At 45.5% G+C, this 17,904-nt stretch overlaps 1 protein-coding gene across 5 annotated transcripts in view; it reads left to right on the top strand.

Moving 5' to 3' along the window:
* nf1a (neurofibromin 1a) overlaps positions 1–17,904 on the top strand; it is a 372,455-nt gene that overhangs the window by 332,095 nt on the left and 22,456 nt on the right. For all 5 annotated transcript variants that reach the window (XM_072469810.1, XM_072469812.1, XM_072469811.1 and 2 more), the window contains 5 exons: positions 4,522–4,662; positions 6,236–6,362; positions 12,210–12,341; positions 14,855–14,990; positions 16,262–16,419. In XM_072469810.1, coding sequence (XP_072325911.1) covers positions 4,522–4,662; positions 6,236–6,362; positions 12,210–12,341; positions 14,855–14,990; positions 16,262–16,419 — 694 coding nt within the window. The remainder of the gene's footprint in view (positions 1–4,521; positions 4,663–6,235; positions 6,363–12,209; positions 12,342–14,854; positions 14,991–16,261; positions 16,420–17,904) is intronic.

The following is a 17,904-nucleotide window of genomic DNA, read 5'->3' on the forward strand; positions in this document are numbered from 1 at the left end:
GAATGAAAGACCTGCCCTACCCATCCCTTTCTCAGCCTAACCAGATCTGCCACCTTCAGGTGTGTCTCCTGGAGCATAACCACGTCTGCCTTCAGTCCCTTTAAGTGCGCGAATACCCGGGCCGTCTTGACCGGCCCGTTCAGGCCCCTCACATTCCAAGTTATCAGCCGGATCGGGGGGGTTCTCGCCCCCCCCCTCCCCCTGCCGACTAGCCATCTCCTTTTCTAGGCCAGCCACATGCCCGCGCCTCCCGCAACCTCCAGTCCCCCAGGCGGCGGACCCCCGCCCCGACTACCTCTCCTACTTCCAGCTCCCTTTTGGCCATTGCAGCAGCAACCCAGTTCCCCCCCCTCCCCCCCAGATCCTCATCTAGCCATTTTGCTCCCCCCATGACACTCCCGTAAGTCAGCTGACTCCTGCTGACCCCGGCCTCTCCCGCCATTCCATTGATCCCCCCACCCCTTGGCAGTCAGTGTGCACTCCTCTCCGGCACCGCCCTTCTCTCTCTCTCTCCCCCCCCCCCCCCCCCCCCCCCCCCCCATCCTTCCCTAACGCGGGGAAAAACCCGCGCTTTCCTGAGTCGGCCCCGTCCCCTCTAGCGCAGCTCCTTTTTGAGGCCTTACCCCAACTCCCCATCCCCTGGTCTCCACCCCCCCCTCTTCCTCCATGGGGCCCTGCTCCTCCAACACCGACGCCCACACTCTCCCACAGCCCCCACATCAAATCCATTCACCCATCCCCACCCAGCACTCAAACAAAAAGAACATTCCCCAAACGCGGTAAACACAGTAAACATCCCCCCACGACAAACCCTCAATTTGAGTCCAACTTTTCAGTCTGTATAAAGTTCCATGCCTCATCACGCGTTTCAAAATAGTGGTGCCGATCTTGGAACGTGACCCACAATCGCGCTGGCTGCAGCATCCCGAACTTCACCCCCTTCCGATGGAGCATCGCCTTAGCCCGGTTGAAACCAGCCCTCTTCTTAGCCACCTCCGCACTCCAGTCCTGATAAATGCGGAACTCCCTGTTCTCCCACCTGCTGCTCCGCTCTTTTTTGGCCCATCTCCGGACACACTCTCTGTCCACAAAGCGGTGGAACCTCACCACTACAGCCCTTGGCGGCTCATTGGCTTTGGGTCTCCTTGCCAGGACCCGATGATCCCCATCCAGCTCCAGGGGCCTCGGGAAAGCTCCCGCGCCCACCAGCGAATTGAGCATCATGCTCATATATGCCCGGCATCGGGCCCCTCCACTCCGTCAGGGAGACCCAGAATCTGAAGATTCTTCTTCCTCGACCTGTTCTCCAGGTCCTCGAATTTTTTCGCCCACCTCTTGTGCAGCACCTCGTGCGCCTCCACCTTCACCGCCAGGCCCAAGATCTCGTCCTCGTTCTCCAAACTTTTTGCCGCACCTCCCAGATCGCCGCCCCTTGGGCCTTCTGGACCTCCACAAGCTTCTCAATCGCCGCCTTCATTGGCGCCAGCATTTCTGTCTTCAGCTCCTCAAAGCAGCATTTAAGAAACTCCTGCGACCACTGCGCCCACGCTGCTTGGTCTCCACCCGCCGCCATCTTGTTTTTCCTCCCTCGCACTTTCCGCTGCACCAGCATCACTTTTTTAGCCGCTCCACTCCTGGTCCAATCCATATAATGTCGGGGGGACATTGCTGTCACCTTCCCACACTGGAAGCCGTCGAACAATTGCCGTTGGGGCCCTTCTGAAGAGCCCAACAATCCGATCCCGGCGGGAGCTGCCGAACATGCGACCTACCTAGACATAGCCGCAACCGGAAGTCCTTTAACTTGCACTTGTATAGTTAAAAGGGTACATAAGGTGCCAGAAGACCCCCTGCTGTCAGTTCTAGAAAGTGTACATCTTCGTTTTGCCTCAATCCTTGGTTGCTAAGAATATTTCTTTTCCAAAGAGAGAGAAAAACAGGGCATTCAACCTTCTGCTAAGGGTATACAATACAATTTTGTAATCTTATAAAGACACCAGTTCTTGCATCTGATAATTGTCAGATTGCTGTTGCTCTGAGTTTGAGGTGCCTCCTGCAGCATTTCCTAAATTATAACACTTCAGAAGTACCTCACTGGCTGTAAAACACTTGAGGAAGGATGTGAAGGAGAGGGTCCAGAAAGGATTCACGAGAATGCTTCCAAGGATGAAGGCCTTCAGTTCCGTGGGTGGATTGGAGAAGTTGGGACTCGTCTCATTGGAGAAGAGAAAATTGAGAGGCGATTTGAGACAAATTGAGAGGAAATTTGAGACACATTGTTCAGCATGATGAAGGGCCTGAACACTGGATTGAGAGGAACTGTTCATATTGGCAGAAGGATCAAGCGAGAACAAGGGAACGCCGATTTAAGGTCAATAGCAAAAGATGCAACCGTGATTTGAAAAACCATTTTACGCAACACGTTGTTAGGATCCAGGGTGTGCTGCCTGAGATTGTGGTGAAGAGAGAGTCAAATGTGGCTTTCAAAAGAGAATTGGATCATCACCCAAGGGGTGGGAACTTGAAGGGCTATGGGGAAGACAGTGAATGGATAGCTATAAAAAGAGGAGTGGAGCTATTCTGTGTTCTACCTCCAGATCTTTTCAATCTTCCTAGTAAAATTATTATAAGACATCAGAGTTATCAAAAACTTTAATTGGACAGAATATAAATAATCTGAGATATGAAAATTAGGTATTATGGCAGATGGAGGAAAATCTACAAAGGCACAATTGTAGTAAAAAGTAACATGTGGGTCATCATTAAACTGCAGCAAAACATTATGCACGGTAATATCAAAGAAAGAAGCGCGACAGCGACGCAGTGGTTAGCACTGCTGCCTCACGGCGCTGAGGACCCGGCTTTGATCCCGGGTCTGTGTGGAGTTTGCACGTTCTCCCCGAGCCTGCGTGGGTTTCACGCCCACAACCCAAAGATGTGCAGGTTTGGTGGATTGGCCACACTAAATTGCCCCTTAATTGGAAATAGCAGCAAGTCATCGGCATATAAGGACACCCTATGCTCTTTCCCCCTCCGCAATATTCCTTTCCATACCTCCAAACTTCTTCATGCAAGATGGCCAACGACTCAATCGCGAGTGCAAACAGCAGGGGGGACCTAGTAGGGGTGGAAAGTTAAGGGGATAGAGAGGGTGAGAGATTTGTTTTTGAAGGGATGGTTTGCCAGCTTGGAGGAGTTGACGGCGAAAGCAGGACTGTAGGTTCAGGTACTTCCAGGTACAGGATTTTGTTTGGCCGACATTCCCGGTAGCGCTGCCGAACACATTATTAGAGAGGGTTCTCTCCTGTGCGGGGTCGGAAGAGGGCAGCACGTCCAGGATATATGGACGGAGCAAAGCTCAGTAGAAGACCAAGTGGGAGGAGGAGCTGGGACCCATATTAGAGGGGGAGGTGTGCAGTGAGACACTCCGCAGGGTGAATACTGCGTCATCCTGTGCGAGGTTGAGCTTGATCCAGCTCAAGGTTGTGTTTAGAGTGCAGTTCAAGACCAGAATGCCTGATTTTTATGGGGGTTGAAGGTGTGTGCGAGTGGTGTTTGAGAGGGCCAGTTAATGAAGTGAGGTCCAATTGTGGACCACCGGACCCCCAGATAGCGAAAGCTTGTATTGGAAAGGCGAAAAGGTGGCATCTCCAATTGGTTTGCCTCCCTGGGGGGTTAACCAGGAAACATTCACTCTTGCCTAAGTTTGGTTTCTACCTAGAGAAGGAGCTGATGGTGATCAGCAACTTCATTATGCCGTTAATGGAGGGGCTGGGACTGTAATCTAAAGAAGTAGGTCATCCACATAGAGACACACGATGCTCCACCCGATCTTAGCTAATACCCCTGCACTGATTAGAGGACCTCAACGCTATAGAGAGTGGCTCTGTTGCCAGAACGAACAAGAGTGGAGAAAGTGGGCAGCCCTGCCTTGTACCCCTATTCAAGGGAAAATAATCAGAGTTCAAAGTGTTCATACTCTACGAACACTGGCCATAGAGGCATTATATAACAGAATTATGCATGCCTGCTTTTCAGTTCAAGCATCATGTGTACTATGGGCAGTGGAGTGGGCAGCTTGTGGACTGTATAACATTTAATGTAGGCTACATGTTTTCAATTCCCAATCCACTTGTTGATCAGGGGTTGCTCGTGGAATCCAAGTGTCAGAAAGGTACTTGGTAATATCTAACAATGCAAACTGAAGTTCTAATTTAGTATATGTTAAACAATGAGACATATTCCCTTATGGAACGTCCAGAGTTGCAAGGTTCAAAGAGTAATCAGCAGGGCTTTCTCAACTGGCCTTTTAATCTGGGGTGAAAAAGATAGTAACCTAAAGAAGGGAAAGAAAAATCTGAAGATACTTTACTGATCTAAATGTGCACATTTTTGTTGTTGCAAATGGTTTATAACTGTCTAACTTCTAGTGTATGTTTATTACTTCAGCACAAATGTACAACTGTAGATTTGATTTAATGGATGTTTTGCTTAACTGATCATGCCATCTCCTTTTGAAAGGACTCAAACATGCACAAGGCCCTCTTTTGGGTTGCAGTAGCAGTGTTGCAGCTAGATGAAGTCAACCTATACTCAGCTGGTACCGCATTGCTGGAACAGAACCTGCATACATTGGATAGTCTTAAAGTCTTCAATGACAAGGTGAGGTGTTTGCTAAAACAGCCCAGAAGGAGGCCATTTGGCCTGTCGAGTATTCACTGACCCTTTGGAAGAGTACGCTACCTAGTCCCATTTCGCCGACCTATCCTTTTAACCCCACTGAATTTACACATCCCTGCACACTTAAGGGGCAATTTAGTATGGCAAATCCACCTAACCACATCTTTGTACTGGGAGGAAGCCAGAGTACCCAGAGGAAACTCAAGCAGACACCGGGAAAAAGTACAAACTCCATACAGTCACCCTAGGCCGGAATCGAACCGAGGCCCCTGATGCAGTGAGGCAGCAGTGTTTTGTTGGTTTAAATTGAAGTGAAAGCAGGGTGGCATGGTGCCGCAGTGGTTAGCACTTCTGCCTCATGGGTTCAGTCATGGCCCTGGACCACTCCGTGTGGAGTTTGCACATTCTCCCCATATCTGCATGGGTCTCGCCTTCACAACCCAAGGATGTGCAGGGAAAGTGGATTGGCCATGCTAAATTGCCCCTAATTGGGGAAAAAAAAAGAATTGGGTACTCCAAATTAAAATAAATAAATCAATAAATCAGCCATGATTGAATGGTGGAGTGGACTCGATGGGCCGAATGGCCTTACTTCCGCTCCTATGTCTTATGGTCTTAATAAAGAAAGAAATTGAAGTGATAACATCCAAACAATACATCATAAAATATTTGCTACTGAACCATTGAGATTTTGCATGTAACATGTTACTCCCAGCACGATCACTTCACAGTGATATGTGATACGAGTTGACTTCCCCCAGTGATATAGAGGGCAGGAAACTTGGACCGTTGAACATAAGACAGCCTTCTGCATCTCTTTTTTAAAAATAAATTTAGAGTATCCAATTATATTTTTCCAATTAAGGGGCAATTTAGTGTGCCCAATGCACCTACCCTGCACATCTTTGGATTGTGGGGGTGAGACCCACGTAGACACGGGGAGAATGTGTAAACTCTACACAGACAGTGACCTGGGGCCTCGATCGAACCCGTGCCCTCAGCGCCGTGAGCAGCACTGCGCCACCATGCTGCCCCGGCCTTCTGTAACAAGCTGTCATGCCGGGTGGTAATTGACCTGAGGGGCAAATTACCTCACATCCACTTTGAACTTTGAATGAAAACTAACTTCTGAAATGACGGGGAAATTAATAGTGTTTGGGTATTTGCCAACAGTTAGACATATTCTACTTCTGTTAACAGGACATTGAGGGCTTTTCAGGTGCTGTGGCCATCGATTTTAAGTTAGTATGGTCCATGTCCAGTCACGAATGAATGTGAAGTCTTGAGGTGTCCGTTTTAATCCTCTTCTCGTGATTATCTATAAGCTACCCAGGGCCTACCTTAATGTGTGGATGTCGATCTGACCCCATGTATCAGTGAACTGTGTAACAGATTCAAAATGCTAGCTGGAAGGAGGTGCAGATATGAACCAAATTGTACCTACAAACCACTGCTAATTGTATTGTAGTTATAATTGCAATCGATATCAACAATTCTCAGAACAAGCAATCCTGATGAATAATATTTTATTACAGTATGTTGCTTTTCTCTTCAGAGTCCAGAGGAAGTATTTATGGAGATAAGAAGGCCTTTGGAGTGGCATTGCAAGCAGATGGACCATTTTGTGGGGCTCAATTTCAACTCTAACTTCAACTTTGCACTAGTGGGACACCTGATGAAAGGTGAGGAGCGTTACTCCCAACAGCCAATTCTTTGATTATGCACCATGCTGACTTTGACTCTGTGATCCATGGTGTCAGGGAAAGGAATGCGCCATCACATTCTGACATATCTGTATTATCACACTGAACTTAGTGGTTGACTCTTCATGCCTTTGAAGTGATCCAGCAAGCCATTCGGTTATGCAAGCTACCAAGAATAGGCAATAAATGTGGTCTGCCCGTAAACACCCATCATTACAGTCCAGGTTTGACCAGCACCAACTTCGGGCAATTAGGAATGTAGTCTTGCCTGCATTGCTCCTGAAAAAAAAGCTTGAAATGCGAACTGTGGATGACAGAGCATCTGGGACGCTAATAAATGGCAGGACCAACAGTATATCTATCTAGTCAATAGATTGAGAAATAAGCAAGAAGGACTAAGGAGGAAGATGAATTAGAGTTGCTGGATTAGTGTCAAACAAGTTATGGAAAAATAAATAGAGGGGGAAAGAAAGCTTGGTTTGAGAGGGAGAAAATAGACAACGGAAGAGTGAGATTTAAAAAAATTAATTCACGGTGTGGGTGTCGCTGGGCTGGGCCAGCATTTATTGCCCATCCCTAATTGCCCTTGAACTGAGTGGCCATTTCAGAGAGTCAAGAGTCAACCACATTTCTGTGGCTCTAGAGTCACATATAGGCCAGACCAAGTAAATGAAGATTTCCTTCCCTAAAGGGCATTAGTGAACCAAATGGGTTTATTTACAACAATCGTTTTGTAGTCATGACTAGACTTTTAATTCCAATTTTTTGAATGAATTAAAATTTCACCACCTGCCATGGTTAGATTTGAACCCTGGTCCGCAGAGGACTACCCTGGTTCTCTGGATTGCTGGTCTAGTGACAATATCACTGCGCCCCAATTCATTTGAAGTAATAAGACTGCACAGTTTAAATTGATAATTCCTTGTCTACTGTGGGTGACTGATGTACAATAAAAATATGTCGTTAAAAGGGTACTTAGGCTGTTGATTGCCAGACTTAGCTTTCTGTGGTGCATTCAGTAGGCAATTAATGTTCAAACCCAGCAAGTACTTCAAAATAGCAGAGGCTAGGGTGAGATATTCGTACGAAGAAAATGGCTGGGCATCATGCATCGTTCTGGAGTTTCGTAATTGATGACTCATCGCTTAATCTGCTAAAAATTGTTGGTCAGTTTGCACAATAATTAAGTTGTGCATTCTTTATATGCCATTTTATCAGCAAGTTCTGTCCCAGTAGTTTCAAGTATGGCTGAACAAAACAGAATGCACTGAACAGCCCTGTTCCTGAACAAGGGGCGAGTGATGGAGCAGACCATTGCTATTCAGTCCTTGGCTCAATAACGTCGCAGCCGCCACCACAGGCAGCCTGGAGTGACCTCTTTCAGGAAACCAGGTGTTTAACAACTTCACAAATTATCTCTCACAGTTGTTGATCAGAAAACAAAAGATTAACTGTGACATAAAGAGCATGGCTTTACCGAGTGCTTAAGTTCTTCGTCCCTCAAAAAATATTAACTTAAGAACTGTCTTATTGGAAAAAGAAAGCATCTCTCCCCTTTTCCCATTTTGGAAAGAAGGGCACTCAGCCAGCTCAATAACACGTGATATTTTTTCTCAAAGTGTTGGCCGATCTTCTGGTTTAAAGAGTGATCCCCAATTGAATGCTGGAAACTGCAACTTGGTTACAACAGGGTTGGTTCACGACTCTTCAGGATTTCTGGCAGGGTAGATGGGGTTTTATAGATTATTCTAAGTGTTACAGGAAATTTCTCCCCTCCACCCCACCTCTTATGCTGCACACAATCCCCATCAATACTTCATTACTACAGCAAATGTTTGACCTCACTTTAGTTGAAGAAGCAGTTGATAGCTACGGATCTGGTCACGTCTGGGATAAAGCTAAGAAATTATGGTGTGATGGGGAAATAATATGCATATTCTCAAAGCATTTGCTAACCTATTCTGAGATCTGAATCGTGACCCACTGAGTCAGTTGCTCCAGGTTCAAGTCCCAACCCATGTCTTGATAGCCAAGGAGGGTGTGTTCATAACATGACCAAACAGGTTAAGCATCAACATGCAAGGGTGGCACAGTGGTTAGCACTGCTGCCTCACGGCGCGAGGACCCGGATTCGATCCCGGCCCCGGTCACTGTCTGTGTAGGTCGCGCCCCTGCAACCCAAAAAGATGTGCAGGGTATGTGAATTGGCCACACTAAATTGCCCCTTAATTGGGAAAAAAAAAGAATTGGGTACTCTAAATTTATTTTTTAAAAAGCAAATCCTTCCAACACATGCCAACAGCAGATAGTAAGAGCGGGAGAGATTCCTTGTAAGCCACATGATGAAAAGAAAATTGGAACCTTTACCATCACATACAGTATGCATGTGAAAAGCACATGTTTTGCCCGAGTTATCTGTAACACTCTGTGAATTGGGAGAGAACGATTTCAATCAATGTGATCCACCTTTTCGCAGCTCTCTAACCACACACAATTTATTGTTAGCTAGCCTACAACAGCCCAAAATTGATTGACTCTTGTAGCAAATATTTATATGTCATGGATATGTTTCAGAGGCTTGCAACTACCCAATTTATTCTCAATTGTCAATAAAGATCGAGAGCAGATTTTTGTCAGTTGAAGTCTTTATGAATTTATATAGTCCAACAATTTGTGCCCCAGTTCAATGTGGGTTTTCACATGCTAGATTATGTAAAATGTGGATAAGATCCTGATTTTTGCATTTGAAGAGCCCAAGTTGGTCATGCAGAACACAATTTAACTGAAGGTCAAAGATTACAATGATCAGAGAGAAGGCACCTTCCACAGTGTTACAGACTGGAACGTCCAAAACAAAATGCTTGTCACATGTTTCTGAGATCCTCCACTCCTCTGGTCACCCTACGATTACGATCCCAGACCAGACCCCAAAACTAGCTAGGATACTGGACTGAAACTCCAATATTTTAGTTTATTTAGTAAGACTGTGCAAAAAGAATACTTCGCTCCAGGAGTGATTGCACGAAGAAATAGGGATTTGATATTTTAAAACAAAACTTTATTATTAATACAATATTAAACTCTTTAACCTCACACCCGAAATGAGCTTGCAATTGTCCCTTAAACAATACTGCTTAATACAATAAATACAATACCCTTGATTACTATCTCTGTTCCCAATTAACCAACAAGAAAGGAAAAACATACAGCTCTCAATCCCTCCTGTATCCCAATGGTACAGACTAATACTTGCTTTCCAGAACAGATTTGGCACCTGCTAGAACCCCTGCAGACTCTGGCTGGATATCTTCAAAAAGCTTTTTCAAAATAGTTTGTTTCAGCTTCCCCATGAACTGTCCTACAGTGAGAGCAAAAGACATTGTGGATTCAGTGTAAACTAGATCAGAGTTCGACACAAAATCTTTCTCAAAAGGACTGAATACCTTAGCAATGACATCATCTCCCTGAGCTGCAAAAAAACCACTCCCTCTCGCACACTCTCTCTCTCTCTCTCTCTCTCTCTCTCACACACTCACACAAACTATCTCTCACACACACTCTCTCACACACACACACGCCCTCACACACACGCCCTCACACACACGCCCTCACACACACGCCCTCACACACACGCCCTCACACACACGCCCTCACACACACGCCCTCACACACACGCCCTCACACACACGCCCTCACACACACGCCCTCACACACGCCCTCACACACACGCCCTCACACACACGCCCTCACACACACGCTCTCACACACGCTCTCACACACGCTCTCACACACGCTCTCACTCTCACACACTCACACACACACACTCGCTCACAAACACACACACGCACTCTCACAAACACTGTCACACACAATTTCACACATTCACATTCACACACAAAAACATTCGCACGCTTTCACATACACTCTCACACAACATGCTCTCACTCACACACACTCGCACAACCACTCTCACACCTCTCACACACACTCTCACGCACAGACTCATACAGCACACTCCCTCATACTCTTAATGGGACTGGTTTAGCACAGTGGGCTAAACAGCTGGCTTGTAATGCAGAACAATGCCAGCAGCGTGGGTTCATTTCCTGTATCGGCCTCCCCAAACAGGCGCCAGAATGTGGCAACTAGGGGCTTTTCACAGTAACTTCATTGAAGCCTACTTGTGACAATAAGTGATTATTATTATTAAATTAACTCCCCAGGGACAACCCTTAGTCAACAATGTTGCATTATCCCAGGCTTTTAAGATGGTCAATTTCACCTCTGGCTCCCAAAAGATTTCTGGTCTTGCAAAACGAGATTATTTTTAAGAACATGACTACTACACACTCTAACTCAGCCTTTTAACCCTTAAATTGACAAATGTTTATAAATCCAATATACCTACAATTCTGCATTTGTCACACTACTGAAGTTGGCCTTCATTGGGAGCGGCCAGGGACGCGGTGTGGGTGGGATGGGATTGTCGAAGCCTTTTTCCGGCAATGTTTTCAACTTCCCATTTTATCTTTTGACAGACTGGGTGGAGTGATTGCATTGGAAATCCAGCCTTCCTGTATGGTTCAGCTTTGACCACTTAAGCTGGGGATAATACTCCAGTGTACAATATTTTGAGCAAATTCTTCACTATCATTGCAGATTCGTTTGTGCTTGTCGCCTTCAATTGTGATCAATTTTAAACATGCTATTGTGAACAAAATACAGGTTTTAATTTGACTTTGCTAGTTCAGTGCTTGTAATTGCAGAATGCTTATGAACAGACATAAAAGAGTGGCCTCTCTGGAAGTGATTAATTAGCAAATTACTCAGCTTGATGCCTTGAGCATTTATCAAATGTGCTCAATGAGCTGTTCTCAGCCAGGGTAGTAGCAGCCGTGCTTCAATTGGCCTTAATGTCATCGGGGGAGCAAAGAGCGTTAGACAGAATTCACATCCTGATAAATATCTGGCGACCGCTGCTGAAAATATACATGCATATGGGGCAGAACTACCCCTGCTGTTGTTGTGCCCTGGACCTGATAACATGGTAGTTGGCTACCTTACACCTTGTAGCCCACACAGCGTACTTGGCTGGATCTATAAAGGGCTGTTTGTAACATAGCGACAAACCACAAAATGTGTTGCCACTTCCAGAGAAGAAATGGAGGTGGTGATGGGACAGATATTAGTGCAGGAGCTTCAAAATAGAATGCTATAAGTTGAATTGAACTGACCTTAAAAACCACAACAGCATACTGAGGATTCAATATTTCAAGCATGTCGTGTTTTCAGTAAGGGGCGACACTGTGGTGCAGTGGTTAGCACTGCTGCCTCACGCCGCCAAGGTCCCAGGTTCGATCCCAGCCCTGGGTCACAGTCCCTGTGGAGTTTGCGCATTCTCCGCGCGCCTGTGTGGGTCTCAACCCCACAACCCAAAACAAAATAATTGGATACTCAAATTTTAAAAAGAATAATGTTTTCAGTTTGCTTCAATGAGCCAAGTGAATAAAACATTAATGGCTTGATCCCAGTTGCATCTTTGACATTGAATTGCTCGCTGTGATTAATGCCCTCTTTCTAGCTCTGACCATTGTCTTTCTTCCATCAGGTTTGGAAGTATCTTTCATCGTAGAGATAAATGGATAATGTTTATGTTTATGGTTCCAGCTCATGGGTTAACTTATAACAACTTGATGCTAAGTTGAGCTAATTGCAACTGTGTATTATAATTTTGGATGGCAATCCCACAAATCGCTAGTATTTCTCAGGTTAGCCACTGAAGCTATTCAGTAAAGATCTGAAGACCTTTTTTTCTCCTCTCCTTAGGCTACAGGCATCCATCTCCTACCACAGTGGCCAGAACAGTGAGAATTTTGCACACCTTACTAGCCTTGGTTGGCAAGCACAGGAACTGTGACAAATTTGAAGTTAACACTCAAAGTGTAGCTTATCTTGCTGGTAAGAAGATATTTTCTTTGTATTAATAAATACTTATGTCATTAAATCAGCTGAGATTTGTCCCATTGTATAATTGATGATCTAATTTAACCATCTGGATTTCCTGGAAAAATCAGAGGTGGGGGACAGATGAGGCATGTTGATTGAAATGAGAAAGCAGGGATTACCAAATTGGGAGGACAGATTAACAAGGTGTTTCGAGCCCCTCAGTGGCTCAGCTGGTAAAAAAAAAACAACCAGAAGGTCCTTGATTTCAATCCCTGGCTGTGCTGAGTTGGCTGGGCAGCAGTGAACGGATATTGCATTGGGTTCACTTGGGAAAGGAAAAGTCAACTGTTACGCCATCTCTGAATCCCAAACTAGAACTTGGTAGTATGGGTAGTAGAGAGGGGATAAGAACAAAAGCCAGTAAAGAGCAAACTGGGACAGCCATAGCACTAGGGGTTTGGATGCAGAGAAATTTGTCGAGTGTATTCGGGAGAAATTCAATATGTGGATGGCCCGACTAGAGAGGGGCAAAACTTGACCTCCTCTTGGGGAATAAAGAAGGGCAGGTTACAGAAGTGTTAGTGAGGGATTACTTTTGGACCAGTGACCATACTTTCATTAGTTTTAAGTTAGCTATGGAGAATGATATTTCTGGCCTAAACGTTAAAATTCTAAATTGGGACAAGGCCAATTTCGATGGCATTAGGCGGGAACTTTCAAAAATTGATTGGGGGGACCTGTTTACAGGCAAGGGGACAGCTGGTGAGTGGGAGTCTTTCAAAAGGGTGTTAACTAGGGTTTATGGTGAGCACATTCCTCTTAGAGTGAAGGGTAAGGCTGGTAGAGGTAGGGAACCCTGGATGACTCGGGATATTGAGGCCATGGTCAAAAGGAACAAGGAGACATATGACATGCATAGGCAGCTGGAATCAAGTGGATCCCTTGAAGAGTACAAGGCTTGTCGGAGTAGAGTTAAGAGAGAAATTAGGAGGGCAAAAAGGGGCCATTAGGGCAGTGCGGCCAACGTTGTCTTCATGGACTTTGGCAAGGCCTTTGACAAGGTACCGCATGGTAGGTTATTGCAAAAGCTTAAATCTCACAGTAACCAATTGATACAATATTGGCTTGGCGACCAAAGCCAAAGGGTGGTTAAGGAGGGTTGTGTTTCAAATTGGAGGCCTGTGACCAGCGGTGTGCCTCAGCGATCAGTACTGGGTCCACTATTATTTGTTTTTTATATATTAATGATTTGGATGAGAATGTAGGAGGCATGGTTAGTAAGTTTGCAGGTGACACCAAGATTGGTTGCATAGTGGATAGTGAAGAAGGTTATATAAGATTGCAACAGGATCTTGACCAATTGGGCCAGTGGGCCGAAGAATGGCAGATGGAGTTTAATTTGGATAAATGTGAGGTGATGCATTTTGGTAGATCAAATCACGGCAGGACCTACTCTGTTAATGGTAGGGAGTTGGGGCGTTAGAACAAAGCAATCTCGGAGTACAGGTTCATAGCTCCTTGGCGGTGGAGTCGCAAGTGGACAGGGTGGTGAAGAAGGCATTCAGTATGCTAGGTTTTATTGGTCAGAATATTGAATACAGGAGTTGGGACATTTTGTTCAAGTTGCACAAGACATTAGTCAGACCATACATGGAATACAGTGTTCAGTTCTGGTCACCCTGTTATAGGAAGGGTATTGTTAAACTAGAAAGAGTGCAGAAGAGATTTACGATGGTCTGAGTTATAAGTAGAGGGTGGATGGGCTGGGACTTTTTCCCTGGAATGTAGGAGGTTGAGGGGTGATCTTATAGAGGTCTATAAAATAATGAGGAGCATCGATAAGGTAGATAGCCAATATCTTTTCCCAAAGTTAGAGGAGTCTAGAACTAGAGGGCATAAGTGTAAGATGAGAGGAGAGAGATACAAAAGAGACAAAGGAGAAATTTCTTCACACAGATGGTGGTGAGCATCTGGAACGGACTGTGGTAGAGGAGAGTACAATTTTGTCCTTTAAAAAGCAGTTAGACAGTTACATGGGCAGGGTGGGTATAGAGGGATATGGGCCAAATGCAGGCAAGTGGAACTAGCTTAGTGATAGAAACTGGGTGGCATGGACAAGCTGGGCAAAGGGCCGGTTTCCATGGTGCAAACATCTATGACTCTATGGATCATCACATGAGGAGGTGATCAGCACAGCTGTGATCTACTGTCGCAGCCACTCACTGTTCAGCATGCTCACTGGTGAGTGGCTGATACATGGAGAACTACCACTTGGAGGTATTCGGGGGCGGTTGCTCTCGGTGGACCCATCCCCAGTACCTCATCAAGAGCCAAGTAGAGAAGGTTTTATTGCAGCCTACAATAAAGGGGAGTCTAGTATTCCAACATCAATGTCAGACAGCCCATCTAATATTAATTATCTGATATTAGTCTCTGCAATAGCAAATCAGGGGCTAGTGTGCAATCTTGACTGACTCTGAAGAGCAAACGTCCTAAGCAGATCATTGAACACTCTTTTTTTGCAGCCTTGTTGACCGTTTCGGAGGAGGTGAGGAGTCGATGCAGTCTGAAACACAGGAAGTCTCTGTTAATGTCTGACATTTCCATGGAGAATGTGCCAATGGATACATATTCCATGCACCATGCTGACCCAGGTTCCAGGTCCGTGCACATTTGCTTTACACCTCTTTTTGGTTGTGTTATTTGTTCCTGGGTTTCTGGCAATAACTGGGAAGCATGTCTCCCCATCTGTAAACGCTCGCTCCAAAAATTACTCGTGTCTTTCACCAGATTAGCTCTAATTGGTCTATTTTTGCTTGAATTGTGAATTGAATAAAATGTATATTCTGACAGCTGCCATAATGTTGACTGATTGTAATGGGTCGCTAAATAAACACTAAAAAGAAAGGAATCAAAGTCTTATGTTAGGGTTATGTGATGAGGTGCGGGGGAAGGTCCTTGAAATGTATAAACACACGCAAAGACCGGTTGGGCTGAATTACCTGTGATTATAACAGTGCATTGTGACGGTGGACTTGCAGCACAAAAGTAGCCTTGAGATAAAAACAGAATACTAGACAATCTCAGCAGGACTGACAGCGTCTGTGGAGAGAGAAGGGAGCTAACGTTCCGAGTCTGATCCTATTTCCAGTTCTCTCCAGCTTTGACAAAGAGTCGCCCAGACTTGAAACGTCAGCTCCCTTCCCCCTCCACAGATGATGTCAGGCCTGCTGCGATTGCCCAGTATTTTCTGTTTTTGTTTCGGATTCCAGCATCCGCAGTCATTTGCTTTTATCTTTGTGGTTGTGAGATAGTTGGGGAGGTAGAGTTGGGTATCATCAATGTACACTTGGGAATTGACACCATGCCTGTAGGTGTCACCTCAGTTGCACTGCACCTCGGCTCAGCACATTTGACAAACCAGTTTACCTGGGTGTAAAGTTGGATGGTGTTTTTGCAGAGGCAAATTTGTGGTGGCACTTGCTCTTCAACTCACTTATTTCCGAGATGGCAGCACTTTAGCTGAGAAATAGCTCACACGGTGCAATCCAAATGTGCTAAACTCCCTTGCAATTTGTAATCACAAGAATTAAAACAGAAGTGTATGAAAATACTCCACTTCACATCTGCCAGGTGAAGAATTGTCTGGGGAGCCGGGAGGTGAGGGGGGGAAGGGATTAGCTTACATTCAAGGCCTGGGCCTCTAGAAAAATATTACACCGAAGTTAAAACACTCAAATGAGCTAGATGTCTTCACTAGTGTGCTAAATACCATATCCCACCTTTCTCCCTTGTACATTTTCGATATGACACCAGAAGTTGCATTGTGTATTTCTGAAGCCTCTTCACTGAACAGAATGGACAGGTAAAATTTTCTCCAGCAGTGTATCCAAATGGAGTCTCACCTGTTTTCCTTCCAATTCTCTTTACAGAGCTTTAAGAGAGAGCCAGCCGTGGGTTTCACCCAAGACCTCGAACCGAAATTTGGCTGCTAGCTACCCAACAATGGGGCAAATTAGCCCCAGGACACGCAAGTCTATGAGCCTGGATATGGGTCAGCCTTCGCAGGCCAAATCCAAAATAATGCTAGGTAAGGAAGGACAGTTAAAGTGCACAGTATGAGAACATGTATAGGAGCAGAGTAGGCCATTCAGCTCCTCAAGCCTGCTCACCCACTTTGGTTCAGCTATATTTCCTTGCACAATTCCCACATCCTTTGATTCCATTAGTGTCCAGTTGATCTCTGGCTTGAATATATTCAACAACCTGAGCTTTCTATGGTAGAGAATTCCAACCCTTTAAGTGAAATAAAGTTTCCTCATCTCACTCCTAAATGGCTGTCCCTTTACTCTGAGACCCTTACCTCCAGTTCCAGACTTCCCAGCTAAGGGGTGAGGAACATGCTCCCGGTATCTGCCATTTCAAACTCCTTCATAATTTTGTTTCAATACGATCTACCTTACCGACCTTTCTTCTTATTTTGCAAATAGGCCTAATCTACTTCCATCTTTCTTCTTGGGACAATCCCTTCATCCCAGGAATCCGTCAAGTGAACCTTGGTTACAGCTCAATACCTGTCTGTCATGCATTCCTGTAACGTTGTATGTAATTTGTGGGGTACACTTAACAGCTTATGTCTCTATGCTGAAAGAAATTACATAGAGATTCATCAACCTGGTGTATTTTTTCCAATGGGTAAGCAAAGGAAACCGAGAAAGAAAGTGATGCAGCATTTCCCTACCACCCCTTCCACTGCTGTGATGGCACCTGCCTTTGATAATTTAAGAATGAAGAATTTAGGAAGAACTTGCATTTCTATAGCACATTGTCTTTATTAGGACGGCCCAAAATGCTTGAATTCCCAAGGTTTAATTTCAAGCGCAGCCACTTGAATGTGACGACCATTTTGTGCACAGCAAAGTCCAGCACAGCAGCCACTGCTGAGTTCAATGGAAGGTTGATGTGTCTTTTGTTTATGGTTGCATAGGCAAGTTAGCTGGGGGTACTTGCTATTCCTCTTCACATAATTGCTGCGGGGTCATTAACATCCACCTGCAGAGCAAAACCTGACTAATTCAGCCCAAGTGTCAGCCACGGCTCAGCTGGTAGCACCCCGAGTCACACGGTTCGAGGCCCCCTTTCACAGGGCTTGAGCACTAAAATCAAGGCTGAAACTCCAGTGCAATTCTGAGTGAGTGCTTCTGCTGCCGGAGGCGCTGTCGTTTGGATGGGACATTAACCTGAGGCCCCACCTGACTGGGTGGATGTAACCGATCCAATGGCACTATTCTGCAGATGAGCAGCAGCGTTCTCCTTGGTGTCCCGGCCAGTTCAGATTACCTGGCCACTATCGCTTTGGTGTGCACAAATTGCCTGTCGCGTTTCTGCATTACAACAGTGGCCACACTCCAGAAGTACTTCATTGACTGCAGAGCACGTCTGGTGTTCCTAAAAGGCACTAAATGCAAGATTTTATTTCATTTTGCAAGGACTGCTCTGTGTGACAGAGCAAGGCTAAAAACCCTCAACTGTGCACTTGCTCATCTGGGCTCTGTGCTGTGGCCAGTACTCCAGG

The sequence above is a fragment of the Scyliorhinus torazame genome, chromosome 12 (genome assembly GCF_047496885.1).
Source record: "Scyliorhinus torazame isolate Kashiwa2021f chromosome 12, sScyTor2.1, whole genome shotgun sequence".
In the NCBI taxonomy this organism is placed as follows: domain Eukaryota; kingdom Metazoa; phylum Chordata; class Chondrichthyes; order Carcharhiniformes; family Scyliorhinidae; genus Scyliorhinus; species Scyliorhinus torazame.